At 45.9% G+C, this 18,294-nt stretch overlaps 1 protein-coding gene across 3 annotated transcripts in view; it reads right to left on the bottom strand.

Moving 5' to 3' along the window:
• DENND6B (DENN domain containing 6B) overlaps window positions 1-18,294 on the bottom strand; it is a 29,691-nt gene that overhangs the window by 9,198 nt on the left and 2,199 nt on the right. For 2 of the 3 annotated variants that reach the window (XR_011964295.1, XM_072596451.1), the window contains exons 2-10: window positions 14,229-14,300; window positions 7,650-7,688; window positions 7,528-7,570; window positions 5,700-5,815; window positions 4,559-4,639; window positions 3,723-3,828; window positions 3,206-3,285; window positions 1,523-1,585; window positions 1,107-1,162 (exon numbers count right to left, since the gene is read on the bottom strand). Coding sequence is in view for 2 of the 3 variants with exons in the window: in XM_072596451.1 (XP_072452552.1) it covers window positions 1,107-1,162; window positions 1,523-1,585; window positions 3,206-3,285; window positions 3,723-3,828; window positions 4,559-4,639; window positions 5,700-5,815; window positions 7,528-7,570; window positions 7,650-7,688; window positions 14,229-14,300 (656 nt within the window). In the remaining variant the exon portion in view is untranslated. The remainder of the gene's footprint in view (window positions 1-1,106; window positions 1,163-1,522; window positions 1,586-3,205; window positions 3,286-3,722; window positions 3,829-4,558; window positions 4,640-5,699; window positions 5,816-7,527; window positions 7,571-7,649; window positions 7,689-14,228; window positions 14,301-18,294) is intronic. The other variant, XM_072596450.1, reaches the window with a different exon arrangement.

Below are 18,294 nucleotides of genomic sequence, written 5' to 3'. Positions count from 1 at the left end.
CTTAACAACAAAATAGATTCTAGAATTTCATCAGAAAGGCAAATCAAAACAGAGCTGGCCAGTTCACCCTTTGCCAGTCCCATCTATGTCTCTGAGGTCACTGGACCCGTGTGGCAATGACCCCATCTGTCACTTCTCCTAATGACCCCAGGTGTATTTCATGTGGATCTAGGGATCTCAACATGGGGAGCATCGTGGTCCATCTTCTCACTTATACTGGGGGTCTGGTCCCTGCTAACAAAGTTTGTTACCCCTTCTTTTTGGAAGACAAATAAGCTTTCTCACCATTGCCCCACCCCTCCTTCTAGATCTCTCCGGCACTTGTCCCTTTCCATCCAAAAGCAGGCCCCCTCCTCACTAACTCTCCAGAGTCTCTCACGGAGCTAGACATTGTGTCCTTTGTGATGTCTCCTGCCCTCACTCCCCCGGCTCCCCTATCTGACCAGCTGCCTGACACAGCCTTTTCCTCTCATTCCCAGGGTCATAGCCACACTATGGCTACCCCTTCCTTCCTAACTGGATCTTAGCCCTGACCAGTCCCTCTCCTCAACCCACCCAATTCACTTCTCCAAGACTAATCTGCCTAGTGCTTGGCTCGCATCGATGACGACTCTGCTCAGACTTTTCCCATAGTTTTATTAGAACTATGGGAATGCGAATTACCCTGCTTAGCTCAGCCCTCCTAGCCACTGTGGAAATGTGATTACTAACTGGTAACCTAGCCTTCTACCCAGCTACTGTGGAAATGTGATTACTAACTGGTAGTACCCACCTCACCACCCTGGCATACCTTGGGCTTTCCCACTGCCATGTCCTGCTAATGGCTTTTTCATCATCTAGAAAATGATCTCTTCACCTGTCAATGAGGGTCACATCTCCCCTTCCAGGTTCACATCCAAAGCTACCCTCCCCTAACTCCCAATTCTGAGCACTCTAGTAGTGTGCTGTGCCCTTTCCCCATTAGGTTGTCAGCCACCTGAGCAATGGGGACATGATCCCAGTCCCCTCTAGCCCCTCCACCTCCCACACACAGCAGACACCATGCAGATCAATACTCACTTAGGTAACACTTATGTACACAGGTGATCCATGTTCTAAACTCTTACCTAAAAAGATCCAGCTCATTAACACTGGAGAGAACTAATGGAGCAGGGAGCAGATTCTGGATGGAAGAAGAAAAACTGAGAGTTGGCATCAGCTCCAGGACCAATACTTGCTGCAGTGAGGCCCAGGCAGCCTCAGCTGGGAGACCAGCCCTCCCCTTCCTCATCCTGTTCTCTAAAGCCCAGTCAGTGCCTAACAGAGGGGCAGAGAGCAGGACAGCAGCTCCAGGGGCAGCCAGTGCCAGCTTAGCAGGTGGAGTATAAAGAGCAAGTTCTCTCTGTAGTTTGGGAAGATGCTGGGGGACAGGGCTACTGTGTGTGTGTTATTGTGTATGTACACACATACAAGAACATGACAAGTCCATGGCCCTGGGACGGGACCAAAGGAAGAGGAAAATAACCCTGTTGGGGCCTCTTACCTCCTGGTGAAATTGCTTTACAGGGCTTGACTCTAACTTGTCTACACGGGATGGGATCCGTACCTGGAAGGGTCAGGGTCAGGGTTAGAAGCAGGTAAGTGGGCCAACAGAGGCGGCCCTCCTCAGGTCCAGCTCCACGTCTTCACCATCCCTGCTGCTCTGACCACAGCAGTCAGGTGGCAGCCTCCTTGTTGCCCCAGGCCTGGTCCTTGGCAGCTCAACCCTGCTTCATGGAGGGATGGGCTTCTCTGCCAGCCAGTTCAGACTTGAACAGAAGTCTAGAGTAGGAGGGGCCCTTAGAGGTCATCCAGTCAAAGCCCCTCCCCTGAGCCAGTGAGGGGTCATTCATTCTTGGCTTGGACCACCAGAATGGGGAGACTCGAGTCTTACAAGGCAGTGACTCCAACTGTCAGAAAGTCTCTTCATAGGCTACATCTCAAAACGCCTTCCTGTAACTTTCCCTGGTCATTCCCGGGAGTGTCCTCAGGCCAGGCAGCACAGGTTTCCTCAGTATCACCAACCAAGCAAAAGCCCAGTGGCACTCCCCTCTCCCTAGTTTGGAAGTGTTTACTAGCACTGGCATAGGGAACTCCCAATGAGGACACTCCCTCCACCAGTGCTGAGTGCATGCCACTCCACCAGCATTTCCACTAGGCACTGTGCTCATTACCAGGGATAGGCGAGTCTGATTTTCCTGGGGCACCTAGACAGTGGCTTCATTGTCAGACGAGGGATCTGAACTCAGGTCTTCTAACCCCCAAGCCAGCCTTTTTGGCCATCACACCAACTCATGAGGAACTCATGTTCCCTAAACCTCCCAGGATTGTTCATAGGAACTTGTATGACCAAAGCTCCCTGGATTTGTTGATTTGACTCTTTGGACCTAAATGTAAGAGTTGCTGGAGATTCCCATTCCCACCTGGTAAGAACTTTCTGGAATCTAATCTGCTGTGCAGGGTCTTAGATCACCCTGCCATCACAGCCTCAAACACTGACATCACGTTAACTTCTGCCTGCCTCCGTTTCCTCATCTGTAAAATGGGGATAACAGCACTAACCTCCCAGGGTTGTTGTGAAGATAAAACTAAATCACGTTTGTAAAGTGCACTGCAAACCTTACAGTATGACCTCAAAGTCAGCCATTATCATTAGTAGACTTGGAATAACAAAAAGATTCTGCCTCTGCAGCTCACCAGCTGTGTGACCGTGCCCAGCCTCTCTGGGTCCCCATATACTAACTGGTGAAAACGTGAAAGTACTTGAGGTCTCATGTAAAGTGTTTGTTATTATTCACAAATCTGATAAACAGTCATAAACATCAGCCAAATGGCCAACACTGCTGCCTCCTTGGGCCCTCCCCTACAGACCTCACACTATGCCAGAGGCCTCGCCCAAATCAGATTAAATTGGGAAAGAGTTCACCAAATGAATAACCCAACAGAACATCAACAATGTGAATGTCAACAATGTGTGGTTTTCTAAGCCAACTGTGGCCTTGCGATCTGTTTCTGTTTGGGTTTGATCCCCTGCTGAGTCCCTAAGCACTACTCCATGGACTCATCCACAAGCACTCAGCAGGCCCACAACTCCAGCCACTGTTTCACAGGGGGAGCACAAGGGCCTTCTCCCTTCCTGAGGTCCAGGCATGTACAGTGGTCCGGGCTCAGGCTGGCCCTTCATTACCTGCATGACAACTCCCATCACAGGCAGATTCAGAGTCTGTCCTGGCACTGGTGGGGGCCATTGGTCAATCTCGTTGCACACTGCCAACACACATCAAGGAAGAGTTAGGTAGAAGTGGACCCAAGCAACTAGGCTGGCTCTCACTTGGAGTAGTCTTCCTCTGCCCTTGCCCCCCCGCAACTAAAGACATGAGACCTGAGTGCCACCCATGTCAATACTGGGCATCTGGAGAGCCTGCACTAAGCTGTCTGGGACATAAGAGGGCAGGGTGGGCAGTCTTAGCTGACTGGCTCATGGACAGCCAGAGCTCTGGGCACCTCAGGAGAGCTCACTCACTAAGGGAGAAGCCCCAGACCTCATCTGAAAAAGCACCACAGAGGGGGCTTTTTTAAGACCATGAGCACAAATTGGAGCCTATGGGTCAAGCACCCAGGGAACTTCTCCCCATCCTCCACATAGGTGCCCTTCTGACCCCCTCACTGCTGGTGAGGCCTGTTCAAGCCAGTTAGGTGCTCACCTGCTTCCAAGCAAGGAACCAACTTTTCAAAGTACTCAGGAGCAATGAGGTTAAGCAATGACTGGAACAAATTCACATAGGGCAGGCGGGACACCAGTACCAGTGACTGAAAGGGACCCACAAAGAGGAAGGTTAGAGGGTACAGGGACTTCTTCATGGATGCCTGCTGTTCTTACATCACTGTTCTTCTCCCTTCCCACTTTCCTTGAAAAGTACCAGGTATAGCACTACCCCACAGGCGACAATGGATGCACCATCCTGCCTTAGACAACAGTGTGGGGCAGTGGGCAGAGTGCCAGACTTGAAGCCAAGAAGACCTAGATTCAAGCCTGCTTCAGACATGCTTTGGCCATCTCTCCTCTGTGACATGAAGGGCTAGACTAAGGGCCAATTGGATTTTCCAGTCCTAGGTCTGGAATCCTGTGATCCTGTGGCTGCTGGGAACAGATGGGGCCATTCTGAAGACCAACATTCTGGGCGGGCTCCCTCCAAGCCCCATCCTAGTGGGGGCTGTTCTGAAATTGGAGAAGCTGCTAACACCACAGCCCTCACGTGGGACAATCATGGAAAGAAAAAGGAGCTGGGAGTCACTGGAGGAAAAAGACAATGTAGTCTGTGCCCCGGGCTGGCAGTCTCTTCTGCCCCTCATCCTGCCCTATTGCCGCACACTATCACAGTGTGGTACTACACACTATGATCAAGCATGGTCTGGCAGGGCCCCTCAAATGCCCCTGACTGGACCTGTCCTGCTGCTCAAGCCATGTGCTGGGCAAGGAGAGACAGCTGGGGTTCTGGGCAGAGCAGCCTCACCTAAGGCCCTCCTGGGGCAGTCCTACCTTCTGGAAGTAGCCTCTCTTCACAGCACTGTCCTTCACCTGCCTGAAGTACACGTAGCCAAACAAATGGGCGGCCTCTCTCTGGCAAAGACAGGCAGCTGTCAGGCCGCATAACAGGCCAGAATTGTGCTCTTCCCGCCCACCATCCCCTCTCTGTGCCAACAGGGAAAGGCCCTGGAGACAAAAACTGTGGTTAAGGAGTCTCCTCACTCCTTCCCCACAGCACCACATGGGCCAAGGCCTAGAGAGGAAGATCAAGGGGAGATCTGACCAACAGGGAAGGAGAACCTCCTAAGTACACTAATGGTAGCCCCGGGCTTAGCAGGAAGACCAATCTGCCCCTAGTGAGTGGGGAGCTGCCGAATGGCAGGGATCACCTGTCTTCTTCACCTCCTGCTTTCCACCGGCTTTATACCTCCCCGCCGCCTCCCTCCGGCCCCCAAGAGGTACAAAGGAATGGAACAAAGGGACCTCAGAACTTGCTCTCCTGTTTAGTTGGACCAAGCCCAGCTGGTGGTCAGGATGAGGAGGGGAAGGACAGGAAGGCAAGGGGAGAGGCAGCTGCCCTGAGGTGAACCCCTCTGCAGGGCCAGGGGAAGCTCATGTGGTGGCAGGCCAAACTGACATGTCCTCAGAGGCTGGAAGCAGGTGCCCTGGGGTCCTCCTTGAGCTGAGCAAACCTCCCAGGTAGGGGGCAAGCAGGCAGAGTGAAGAACCTCTGCCCTCTGCAGAATGGGACAATCCCTAGATTGCTGAGGGCTCAGGGCCTAGTGCTAGAGTCTAACCACAACCTGTCCCTCCTACTCTGAGGCATGGAGGGGAGAGCCTAACATGTGCCCAGGAAGGCTTTGAGACAGGCCAGCTCCCACATCAGTCTGACTGAGGGTCCATAGCCTCAGCTGCTCAGAAAGGACCCATGCCTCCTGGTCCGTGTGGGAGAAGCATGGGATCTGCAGCATGGCCAGAGCTCCCATAGCTCTGTGGACATGTCATGCCCCTCAAGAGATGGTGTGGGCCACCTTCTTCTACTGTAGTAAGTGTCTATGGGGAGGCCTGCCCTGTGATGTCTGCAGGAGCCAAGGGAGAGAGGCTGGACATCCCCCCCACATTCTGTGGTCTCAGCCAGGAGTGGCTCACTCACCTGCAGGGTGACAGGAACACCTTGGTTATAGCCATCATCGTCCTCAAGAGAGTGGAGGCTCCTGTGTCCCCCAGACTGACGCATCCGGAAACTAAACTGGGTGTCCCCAAGGCAGCCTGAAAGAAGTGAGGCCTGAGCCAGTTACCCAAGGCATATGGGTGGCCCTGATGCTGAGGCTGGCCCTCATGGAGCCTCTAGGGCACAGCACCTGTGCTGCCACAGAGATGACACAGCAATGAAACCCAGTGGTTTGAGAAGGCAGCTCCAGCCATCCTCTAAACCTCGAAGTCTGATGCTTGCTGAGAGCTTGAACCCTCAGGGGCCTTGGGAAGGAGTCCTGAGTAGGGGCAAACTTAGTTTCAAGCTTAGGAAAGGAGTGGCCTGTGCCAAACCTTGACTTCCATTGCCCCAGCACACTGTCTGTGCAAAAAATTTGGGACAAGGGTGGCATCCCCTCTTGAGCCTTCAGAGCAGCCTGGAATTCTGTGAGAAAGGACTGCTAAGGGATTCAAGAAGGGGTCCAATATGAATGTAATGGAATACTATTGTGCTATGAGAAATGATGAACCGGAAGACTTCAGAGAAGGCTGGAAAGATTTATATGAACTGATGGTGAGTGAAAGGAGCAGAACCAGGAGAACTTTGTACACAGCAACAACCACAGTGTGTGAATAAATTTTCTGGTAGACTTAGTACTTCATTGAAATGCATGGATTTAAAAAATTTCCAATGGACTCTTGAGACAAAATGCCTTCCACATCCACAGAAAGAACTATGGAATTGGATCGCAGATAGAAAAAAACCATTTTCTTTTATATTATGTTTTGTTTTGTTTTATGGTTTCTCCCATTCATTTTAATTCTTCTATGCAACATGCATTTAATAGGAATATATGTGTAGAACCTATATAGGATTTGTACGCCATCTCAGGGAGGGAGTGGGGAGGAGGGAGTGGAAAAAAATCTAAGATATATGGAAGTGATTGTCAAACACTGAAAACAAATAAAATAATTCAATTAAAAAAAAAAAGACGGGGTCCAGGGTTGAGAGCCAGAGATCACATGATCACCAGGAATCTGAGGGGCTCCAGGAAAAGTTGGGAGGCTTAAGCCACGAGGATTACTCCCTGTAACAGATCCCTCTCTGCAGTCTTAAGTCCTCCCTGCAAACATCCTCATAACCCAGAGGATTTCCTTCATGGCTTTTGGCACTATGAGGATGCTGTGTCAGACCCTGGGTCCCTGAAGCTTCCACAGCAGGTGAAGTCAGCAGACCAGGGACACCAAAGGGGCCGCTCCAGATGATAGGCTCAGGTGTCTCTTCCCTGGGAAGTTACTGCCGTGGGCCGTGTTGCCTGAGGCGGCAAGGCCTTCCTTGGGGCAGAGGTTCGAGGCCATAGAGCATGAGGGAGGCTCATTGTTTGTCCCCTAGGAGCAGGACAATGAAGCAGTGCTGGACCCTGCCCTTCACAATCCTAACCACGATGTCTGAGCATGTGTGTGCTAGCATGTCAACATACAAACAAAGGCACAGGGCCTGTGACACAGGGATAGCCCATGGAACAGCTCATCTGCCTTCCAAGGCACATGGGTAAAAACTAAATTAGCCCACACATGAGAACAAGAACCATCCTGGGGATCATGATGCATCCTCTGCACTCCCATCTCAGAAGACACACACAGTCACTTGCCACACCCTGGGGGAGGTGGATCCCTCTGCCATTGGGTCCTGTGCTGTGACATGGGCATCTTGGCCCACTCTGCTCCCTGCTACGTGCTCTGGGCCCTCCCTACTGATTCTGACAAGCTGGGGAAGCAGAGTCGCCTACCTGAGTAGGAATCAGGAAAAGACAAGTAGCAGATGCTGGTTTTCTGCAAGACAGGAAAACACAATGAAACTGCAGGCTGTCTCTCTGTCTGAAGGGCCCTGCCAAGGGTACAGGACACCTACCTCCTTCTCTGTCAGCCTGGAGTCATAGGGGTACACCAGCTGCGGAAGGAAACAGACAGAACACGCCATCAGGATGTCAGCAGGCTGGGTTAGGGTCTTCTGAGGACCTCAGTGAGGATGGATGAGAGGGATACTGGCCCCTCTTACTCAAGAGAGTGGTGCTCAGCCCTCTCAACAACTGGAGGAAGTCCAGGCTTCTCTACTCCCTCCCTTCCCTAAGATCCTCATGGAAAACAAAGCTGTCATACTCAGCTACATGTCAGTATGCTCTCTGGGATAGGATACAGCTGAGTGAAATTATACTCATATCTGAGAGGAAGAAACTGAGGCACACAGAGTGGGGTAATAAATAAGACCCAGAGCCACAAGGCACAAGGTACCAGCTAAAGGAAAAAGCCTGGATTCTGACACCAGGGCCAGGGCTGCAGGAAGGCCTTCTTTTACAATTAGCCTTTAACGAGATAGGCAAAGCAAAAAGAAAAGGAATGCTTCTCAGCAATGATTGGCTACTAAAGGTGCTAAAGGTGAACAGCGGCTACTGAGGCCCCAGCTGGAGGGAATGAGGATTTTTCTGACTTAGTAAATTAGCTTTCATTAAATCACCTGGAATTATTTTGGAGGTTATCACAAAGTGAAAATGGCAATCCTGCTTCCAAAACAAAGAGAGGAAGAATGAGGTTTCTGATCCAAGCCCCTCCTGCCTTTGTCTCTGCAGTGTGACTTGGGGGCGGCTTCCACGTAGCCACATGGCCCTCAGTGGCTGGGAAGGGCAATGAAATGCCCACATGAGGACTGGGCACAGAAATGTGAAATGAAGACTAAAGAGAACGAGAAAGGCCCTTGTGTGGTGCTGTGAGGATGGCCCCAAGAGCAGCTGGAGGGGCGGCAATGATGATGGGACCTCTTGCTTTCGAGGGCTCCAAGACAGGATGAAGGATCAGAAGACTTGGATATTATAGGATACAGAAGTTCCCACAAATGGGACCAGGCCGGCCTGCCTCCACAGCAAACGTTTGTCTGGTTATTAAGCTGGTGTTAAGGAAAGATGCTGGGTAAAAAACAAGCACTAATAAAACATTAAAATGGGACATCTCCTTGCCCCCGCCTTTTTTTTTTTTTTTTGGTGTAAAGAAAATTTTCTCTTAATTTTTTTTCTGCTAAAATGATGACACACTCAAAGCACTTTTCAAACAGACTATCATATAAATGTGATCTGTTATTGTGAAGATTATAAATAGGGCCTCTGTTCTAGTGGTGTTTGGTGCAAGGGTACTCAATTTATCCAAGGTGGTGAATACCACCCAATGGGTCTTAAATTTCCAATTTAGAATTATATCTCTGTGTAAGAATCTAGACACATCTGGAAATGTTTAGTATGTTAAAAATGTATCAAAGAAGTATCAAATTATACTCCACATCAGTGGTAAAAACAGAAAACCACAAATTAACATTTATATACATTGTCTTATATTTTTATTTACTTGCTGAACATTTCCCAATTGCATTTTAATCTGGTTCCATGATATTGACAGGATCACTAATTTTGTTTTTATTTTTAAATAAATTTTTATCGATGTCCTGTTTCTTACATGATCAGTTATTTCCAGTATCCCTCCCTTTACCCTCCCAAAGAGTCATTTTATATAACAGTATTTTTAAAGATTAAAAAAAAAGAAAAAGAAAAAGAAGAAAAAAATCAGGGCACCTGATGAATAGAATGAAAAGGTCCAAAAACATGTGCTGTGTGCAACCCCTGTTAATATCCCCCCTCCACCAAGGGAAGAGTTGAGGGGGGGGGGGTCTTATCTCTCTTCATCCTGGGTCTAGTTCTTCTGGATTGTCATAATTACGTTACATTACACAGTAACAGCAGTATTATACAAAGATGAACTGTGACTGATTTAACCATTCTCAGCAAAACAAAGATCCAAGACTTCTGAAGGACTTAGGATGAAAAATGCTATTCACCTCCAAAGAAAGAACTGTGAATGCAGACTGAAGCAGAAATTTTATGATTTTTGGTTTTTTGGTCTGCATTTTCTCTTGCAACATGACTAACAAGGGACTACACATGTATAATCAAAGTGCTTGCCCTCTCAAGGAGGGAAGGAAGGAGAGAATATGGAACTAAAAATTTTTAAAATGTTTAAAATGTTTTGTTCACATATCGAGAGAAAACAAAATAAAACAATTTGCATTATATTGACTTTGGCTTTTTAGTGTGTCATTTTTTTCACATTGTTATAGTCATTACAGAGAATTGGGGTTTTTTGGCTCCACTGACTTTACTCTGTATCAGTACATGCAGCACAATAATATTTCATTATAGTCACATACCATAATTTACGGAGTCATTCCCAAATCAATGGGCATCTACTTGTTTCGAATTCTTTCCTCTCACAAAAAGTGCTACTATAAATATGTTGATGTATCTGGGAATCTTTTCTTATGGATGGCTTCCTTGGGGATAATATACATCTTGAAATGGTGTCTCTGGTTCAAAGGGTATGGGCATTTTAGTTAGTTTATTTGCATGATTCCAAAGTGCTTTCCAAAACATTTGTAACATTTCACAGCTCCACCTACAATGTCTATCAATGTGTCTATCTTGCCATAACTTCCCCTGAACCTATTCGATGGTATTCACCACCTTGGATAATGTTGCCATCTCTTTTTTTGGGGGGTGGGTGGGTCCTTTTTCACAATTTGCAGGGTGCGAGTTAAAAACTCAGGGCAGTTTTGATTTGCATTTCCCTTAGTATTAGTGATTTGGGGCATTATTTTATGTGGTTTTAAATACTTTGCAGGTGTTTCTGTGAGAACTGGGTTTGTTTTTTTTTTTTTATGTCGTTTGACTACTTATCTATCAGGCAATGGGGGCAGTGAGGTGGTCAGTGGATAGAATACCAGTGCAGGAGTCAAGAAGACCTGAGTTCAAACCTCACCTCAGACACTTGACACTCACTAGTTGTGTGACCTTGGGCAAGTCACTTAACCCCAATTGCCTCATCCTGAGTCATCTCCAGTCATCCTGATGAATATATGGTCATTGGATTCAGATGACTCTGGAGGAGAAGTGAGCCTGGACAACCCTTCCTCACTCAAAACAAAGTCAAGTGTAAGTCATCTCATTATTTCTCTGATGGCATGGTCTTCTTCGGCCACAAAGGACGAACATACATCAGGGAATGACTTAGTTTTATGTACATTTATTGTTTATATATCTTGGATACCAAGCCCTTATTAGAGAAATGTGATAAAAAAAGAAAATTTTCCCCATTTGCCTCTTCCTTTCTTATCTTAGATACACTTGTTTTGTGCAGAAACTTTTCAAGTTCAGATAATCTAAGTTATCTATTTTATCTTTTGCAATTAACTCTCTTGTTTGGCTAAAAACAGATTTCATACTTCTATCTGTGAGAAGTATGTGATTTCTCTTAATTTTTTCATGATATGATCTTTAATATCAAGGTTGCATATCCATTTAGAAAGTATTGTAGTATAGTGGTAATTACTAAATAGTAACTGTTTCTCTTTTACCCAGGAACCCTGAGGGTCTTCCCCTCCCAGTCTGATTTTTTTTTTTAATTAAAGGGGCCACCCCTTGAGTAACTACTTAAAGAAGCCTATTCACTGAATGGGTATATCTCACTCAAAATAAGAACGTGATAAGACCTTAGCCTAAAAGGGCCAGGGTCTCATATTGCATCCTGGGCCATCTCCAGTCATCCTGATGAATATTAGGTCACTGGACACAGTGGCTCAGCAGGAGAAAGTGAGGTTGGTGACCTAGCACAGCCCTGCTTCACTCAAATCAAAGTCAACTGCAAGTCATGTCATTATCTTGACCATTATCATGGTCCTCTTCGAGAACGAAGGACAAACACAGGTGTAGTGGTATAAATCTAATTTTTGTAAGATTGCTTTCCATTTTTTCTAGTGGTTTTTAATCAAAAAAGGAGTTTTTTCCTAGGTAACTTATGTTGTCAGGTTTTATAAAGTATCCCATAGTAATGTGACTGTTATAGCATTGAAAGTATAAATTAACTTTGGTAGTATTGTTATTTTTATTATACTGGCACAGCCCAGCCATGAGCACTGAATATTCCTTTAGCCCTTTAAATTGTTTTTTATTTCTTTAAGTTTGTAATTGAATCTATATGTCCTTTGTGTACCTTGGTTGTAGTGCTCCTCTTAAAATAAGTCATGTTATCATATCCTGCCTCTTGATACTGGAGAAGCAGCACACAGAGGGCAGGATTCAGAGTCAAGACCTGGGTTTTTTAAGGACAAGAAAGAAATGGGTGTGTGTGTGAGCAGCAGTGTAGAAAGAGGTAAGAGAAGTGCAAAAATGACAGGAACAATCAGCCAGAGATGACAAAGAAGGGTTGGCATCAAGGTACATGTAGAGGCACTAGTCTTGGCAAGGTGAAGGACCACGTCTTCATCTGAGACAGGAGGCAAAGGAGGAATCCTTCATATGAGATAAGGGAGAGAAGTGAGAGTTCTAGGCAAACACCTCTGATTCTAGTAGTGAGTCTGAGACAAGGTGCTCAGACAGGAGGGTGGGTGGCCATGGGAGCCACTGTTCCAAGGAATGGATAATTAGATGGACTAGAAAGGAATAGAATATTGGCCTCATTGCAGTGAGAGCCCAGCAGAGATGAGGCAACATTGATCCGCAGTGGACTGAAGTCAGCTCTGTTTAATGATTTTCTCCAGTTCTATCCAGCATTATAGGAGGAGTTGGGGGCAAAGGGTGCGAGTAATACACAAGTGGGCTTTGGTAAGGGTGTGATTGGTGAGAGGACAAAGACGCAAAAGGTTAGAGTTGAGTCCAGTGTTTAATTCAGCAAGTTCACCAAGGGGGCAAGACAGAGAAAGGGGCACACTGAGAGACGATGGTTATGTTGTCTGGGAGTGAAAAGAGAATTGGAGAGCATGGAGGTCTCATGCTGAGTACAAAGGCCCAGGGAAAGATGAGATGGCAAAAGAATATGATCAGATTATGGGATTTTGGAGTTTATGAACCCCAAAACTAGGTGTGGCAAGATCAAGGATGAGACCATCTGTGGTCATGGAAACTGAGTAGGCTGAGGGACTGGGAAAGAAATTTGAGAGAGCATCAGTATTTACGAATTTTTATGTTTAAGAGCCATCTGGATGAAGCAACAGTGCACAGTTATGTCTGGCATCAGGAAGACCTGAGTTCAAGGTGAATAATCAGGCCTCATTTATTAGCTAGGTGGCCCCTGACAATTTCTATCTACCTCTAAACTGGGAATATTAGATATGAAATAGAAAACAGTCTGGGAGAAATTAGGTTTAGACCAGCACCTCACACCATACACCAAGATCAACTCAAAATGGATACATGACTTCGATATAAAAGGTCATATAGTAAATAAATTAGAAGAGCAAGAAAGACACTTCCTCTCAGATCTATTGATAAGTGAAGACTTTATAACCAAACATGGGATAGAGAAGATCATAGAAGATAAAATGTACAATTTTGATTACTTAAAAGGAAAAAGTTTTGCATAAATCTATTGTGAATAAAATTAGAAGGGAAGCATTGGGAAGTCAGGAGAATTTTGAGAAATTAATAGGGAAAAATTTTGCCGCACAAGTTTCTCTGATAAAGGTCTTATTTCCAAGATATATAAGGAAGTGATTCAAATTTATCTGGGCAATTGATAAATGGTTAAAGGCTATAGTTAGGTAGATTTCCTTTCTTCATTTTTTTCTAAAGCATTGGCTTTTGAGTTAAAGGAGCTGCTTGTCATTTACTACTTTTGTAAATCTGGATAATTCACCTAAATTCTAGGTCTCAGTATCCTCATCTTTGAATTGAAAGTACTAGAAAAGATGATCTCCAAGGTCTTTTAAATTTCTAACATCTTATATTCTAATGCCTCTTGGTTATCAACAGTCATATGAAAAAAAATTCCCCAAATCATGAATAGAGAAATAAATAAAACTGAATCAACTTTAAGGTCCTACCCATCACATTAGCAAAAATGATAAAAAAAAAAAAAAGGAAAATAACAAATATTTGGGGGGCTATGGAAAAGAGATGCAGTAGTAGATTCTTGGAGCATCTAGATGGCTCAGTGGATGGAGTGCTACGCCAGAAGTCAGAAAAACCTAAGTTTTTCCAAAATGGCCTCTGCCATTTTGTAGCTTTGGAATGAACAGAAGCCTGTTCATTGAATGCGTGTTGAATTCTCACTCAAAGTGAGAATGCGATAAGACTTTAGCCTAAAAGGGCCAAGGTCTCACATTGCATCCTGGGCCATCCAATTGTCCTGATGAATATCAGGCCACTTGACCTAGATGGGTCTGGAGAAGAAAGTGAGGTTGGTGACCTTGCACAGCCCTCCCTCACTCAAATCAAAGTCAACTGCAAGTCATGTCATCATCTTGATGTCATGGCCCTCTTTGAGCATGAGGGACAAACGCAACAATAGCTTTGGAATTACGTTCCCAAAGTCACTAAACTGTTCCTATCTGTGATAAGACCAGGGCATGTCTCCTTTCCCCAAGCCAGAAGGAGGGGTGGCGTCTAGTTCTGCTTACATGGCTTGGGTGGCTGGGGGCCTCTCTGGCTTTGTGGATGTCCGAAGAGGGAAGGGAACATTTAATAGGCACCTACAAACAACAAAAACATAAGCCAGGAACTGTCTTAAGTGGTTTTTCCTCCAAATATTACCTCATTTGATCCTCACAACAACCCTGAAAGGCAAGTAGTTAATATTTCCTTTTGACAGCTGAGGAAACTGAAGAAGACAGAGGATAAGTGACTTCTCCAGGATCACACAACTAATAAGAGTCTGAAGACTGTGAGAGTCATTGAACCCTGCCCTCCTGACTAAATGAATTTCTACAGGGAAAAAAGTGGTGGGGGGAATCTATAGAAGTGCTACTATATCCTAGTCACATAAGCTAAGGTAAACCTCTTTTTGTTAACTTTTCAATGACCCACAAGTGCCTCATTTAATCTTAACATCAAATCTGAACAAACAGGGTGCTAGCATCAGGTGCACATCTAACAATATGCCTTTCGATGCATCAACACCATTTCTAAGCTTATTCCCCCAAAGAGATCAAAGAAAAAGGAAAAGGATCCCCATGTACCAAAACATGTATACGGTTTTGTTGGGAGGTTTTGGTGTAGGCTCCAAGAACTGAACCACATGGGGGTGCCCATCACCCAGGGAATAGCCAAACAGGCTGTGCTACAGGAATATGAGAGAAAACTGTTGTGCTGTAAGAAAAGACAAAGGGGAAGGTTTCAGAAACCTGAGAAGACTTACATGAACTGATATAGAATGAGATGAGAAGAACCAGGAGAATGATGTATGCAATAACAACAATGTTACAAAGACAAACACCTGGGAAAGACTTAAGAACTCTGATAAATGCCATAACCAATCAGGATTCCAGTAGAGCTGTGATGAAATCTGCCACCCACATCCTGCCAGAGTGACCAAGCTGCAGAGTAAGACTTACAGCTCTGGCCAGGCAGAATTGTGACTGTTCGGTTTCATGAAGCATATTTGTAACAAGGTTTGTTGTTAAGGTTTTCAAATGGGGAAGGACATGGAAGGGAGAAAAAAAACAAATGCTTGATAACTGAAAAAAGGAAGATGAAATGGAAGTTGCATAAGAAAAGAAAGAAAAAGCTGGGGTGTCAGTCTAGGGATGGGAAAGTCTGCTGACCAGTGCAGCCCTTCCACTTGGGTGGGACAGTTCTGCCAGTACTCTGAAGCCTGTCTCTAAGCTAGCCAAGCCAGCCTCTCCCCTGGAGGCCAAGTACATGCCAATCCTCTGTGAGTTACACAGGAAATTCATTCATTTTTGGCCAGTCTGGGTGATGGGGGTTGAAGAGCTTGCAGAAAAGGAATGAACAGTGTGGGCCCTTCTGTCACCCAGGGCTCCAACCATAGCCCAAGAGATCGTCAGGGCTCAGGGCTCTGGATGCTTCAAAGGCTTGTCTGTCCCCAAGGCAGAAAACCAACCAGATTATAGAGTCAGAGCTGGAAGGGAGCTCAGAAGCTCTGAGAAGGGGAGGCACACAGGCCATAAGCAACAGTCAGGATGCCCAGACTCCAAATTCTGTTTCCCCAGACCTCATCTCTGAATGATTAAAGCTTTTATTAGATGCTTACAAATTAAGTGCTGAGCACTTGCTAAGTGCTGGGAACCTAAAGAGAAAAGCCAGACAGTTCTTGCTTTCAAGGAACTCCCATTATAATGGGGGAGACAACACTGAGAGGAGAGTGTAGCTCAGAGCACATGAGAGGTCCCATGGTCCTTGCGGGTTGGTGGCAAAAAGCATGGTAATCCATCTTCTTGAATGTACTTTCCACTGGACGGACCTAAGAGCGCCAGTGACACTCAGCGAAGTTCAGTGCCAGGTTGTTCTTTGCCCTGCTTCAGTAATTGGCTGTCTACTTCATTCTTCAATGTTTTCTAGACTTGTGGGCCTGGGTCAGGCAGCAATCCTTTAGTCAGCAAGGCCCCCGAATGAACAGTAACCATCTCCCTGGGATACACATGGACTCTGCAAATCCCAAGAACCTTCTGTGAATGTGTGTACGCGCACGTGTGCGTGTGCGTGTGTGTGTGTGTGTGTGTGTGTGTGTGTGTGTGTGTGTGTGTGTGTGTGTGTGTGGTGTACAAACATGCACATTTAGGGTTAGGGATGGAGCCCCGCTCACTCCTCCTCTTCTGCAGTACAGTCTTAGCCCAGACAAGGGGTGTTCCCAGGTCCCTTCTTTCCCCCTTCCTGTTCTCTTCTGGTCCTCACTCCCCAACTCTTCCCAGCTGACTTTTTTTTTTTAAAGTAGAAATACTCCTAATCAATATCTGGAGAACTGGAATGGGTTTTGTCAGCCATCTACCATGGCTGGCATGGTAGAAGATCTCTCTGTTATTCCAGATGGATGTTACAGTAAGAACTAAGAGGCCCAGGAGAGGGCAGGCAGGAGACTAAAGGGAGCTGCACACAGGGCATCTTGGGGTTGGGGGAAGGAAACTACAGATAGACATTACAAAAGAGAAGTATTTGGGTGGATATAAGGCTTAATGAAATTGTGGGAAGGCAACAAGAATGCAGGAGTCTTATGACCTTAATTTTCAATGGTCCCATGAGGGACCATCTACACGTTCCTGCCTAAGACCCTTGGGACAGAGGACAGCTAGAACTGGCCCACACTTAGAATTCAGCCAGGTCAGACTGACAGTATTAGATGTCAAATCCACAAAAAAAACCAACCCCCAAACCTGAGGCAGTGGTGGGAACAAAGGAAAGGTACAGAACAAAAAAAAGAGATAATTTAACCAAAACAAATTGAATCTGGCCTCGACATTCACTGATAATCCAGAGATGAAAAATGGCCCTCTCTGCCCAGTCCAGTAAGGAGTACACTGGCTAAAAGGTTGAACAGGATGTGGAATGGGACCTGTCCTTAATGAAGAGAGATTCAGACAGAAGGCTCTGGGCAGCTTGGGGAGGCGGGGAGACAGAACTCACTTTCACTGGGGAGGGAGGGAAGGGCTTCTGGAATGTAGTAACAAAGGGAAACAGGACAGGGCAGGAGGAGAACAGGGTACTAAGAGCAGTTCAGTTTTGCTGGAACACAGAGGATGTGAAGGAAAATCATCAGAGATCAGGCTGAAGCAGAAATACCAACTGTACCTTTTAAGGAATCCCAGAATCCTAAAGTGTGGCTTATAAAACTGGCAAGAAATCAGCCCCAAATTTAGAAACTAGCTGATTTTTTAAAATTTCAGGATTTTATGCTTTAAACAATATATTACCAGTAAATGATATAAAGTAGTAGACTGTCATGTGTAAACCATCCTGGGGGTCCCTGGGGATCAGAGGAGACTTCCTGGAGGGAGCAGCCATGAGGTAGACAAAGGTACTGAGATGTAGAGATGGGGAGGGAATGCATTCCAGGCACAGCAAACAGTCAATAAAAATGACATCTCATACAAAATTGCATTCTGAAATGAAGTCCCAAACCCCCTACTTATTTGACCCCTGATGATCAAAATTATCCCAGTGTCATACCTGTCCCCCCTTCTCATCCTAAGCTACCTTCCCCTCACCCTTTCACCCCCATCCCCTTCTCCAAACTTATCTTCATCTTACCCCATGACCACATTGTGCTGGTTCAGTCGTTATCACCCCTCATATTTCCCATGAATCCACATCAGTCCTTTCAGTTCCTCCTCTCCCTAGTCTCCTCTTCCTTAGAGATGAGTCAATCTGGACTCATCAATTAGTGATGAGAAACTAGAGCTCATGTCCTCCACCATCCCATCTCTGGGGACATTCATTCTGATCCCTGCTCCTTTCCTGTCATCTCTGCCCCTAATGTGGAAAGGTTCAGGATCCAGGTGAAAACTGCTAGTTACCACAGTGATCCAGCAACTAGGATTTGCTGAACAATACAATTTTGGAGCTGGAAATCATCAAATTCCTAGCCATGGGGGAATTCTTTCAGTAGGATTACTGAGAGTCATCAATCCTCTGTTCAAATACCTCCAGGTGGGAAACTCACATCTTAACTGTTTTTTTCTTTTTAACAAGGTCTTTTTTTTTTCCCCTTAAAAGGTTTTATTAAGTTGAAAT

Source organism: Notamacropus eugenii, chromosome 3 (genome assembly GCF_028372415.1).
Source record: "Notamacropus eugenii isolate mMacEug1 chromosome 3, mMacEug1.pri_v2, whole genome shotgun sequence".
Classification (NCBI taxonomy): domain Eukaryota; kingdom Metazoa; phylum Chordata; class Mammalia; order Diprotodontia; family Macropodidae; genus Notamacropus; species Notamacropus eugenii.
The sequence above is the reverse complement of the archived record's forward strand: the minus strand, read 5'-3'. Positions and strand labels throughout refer to the sequence as shown.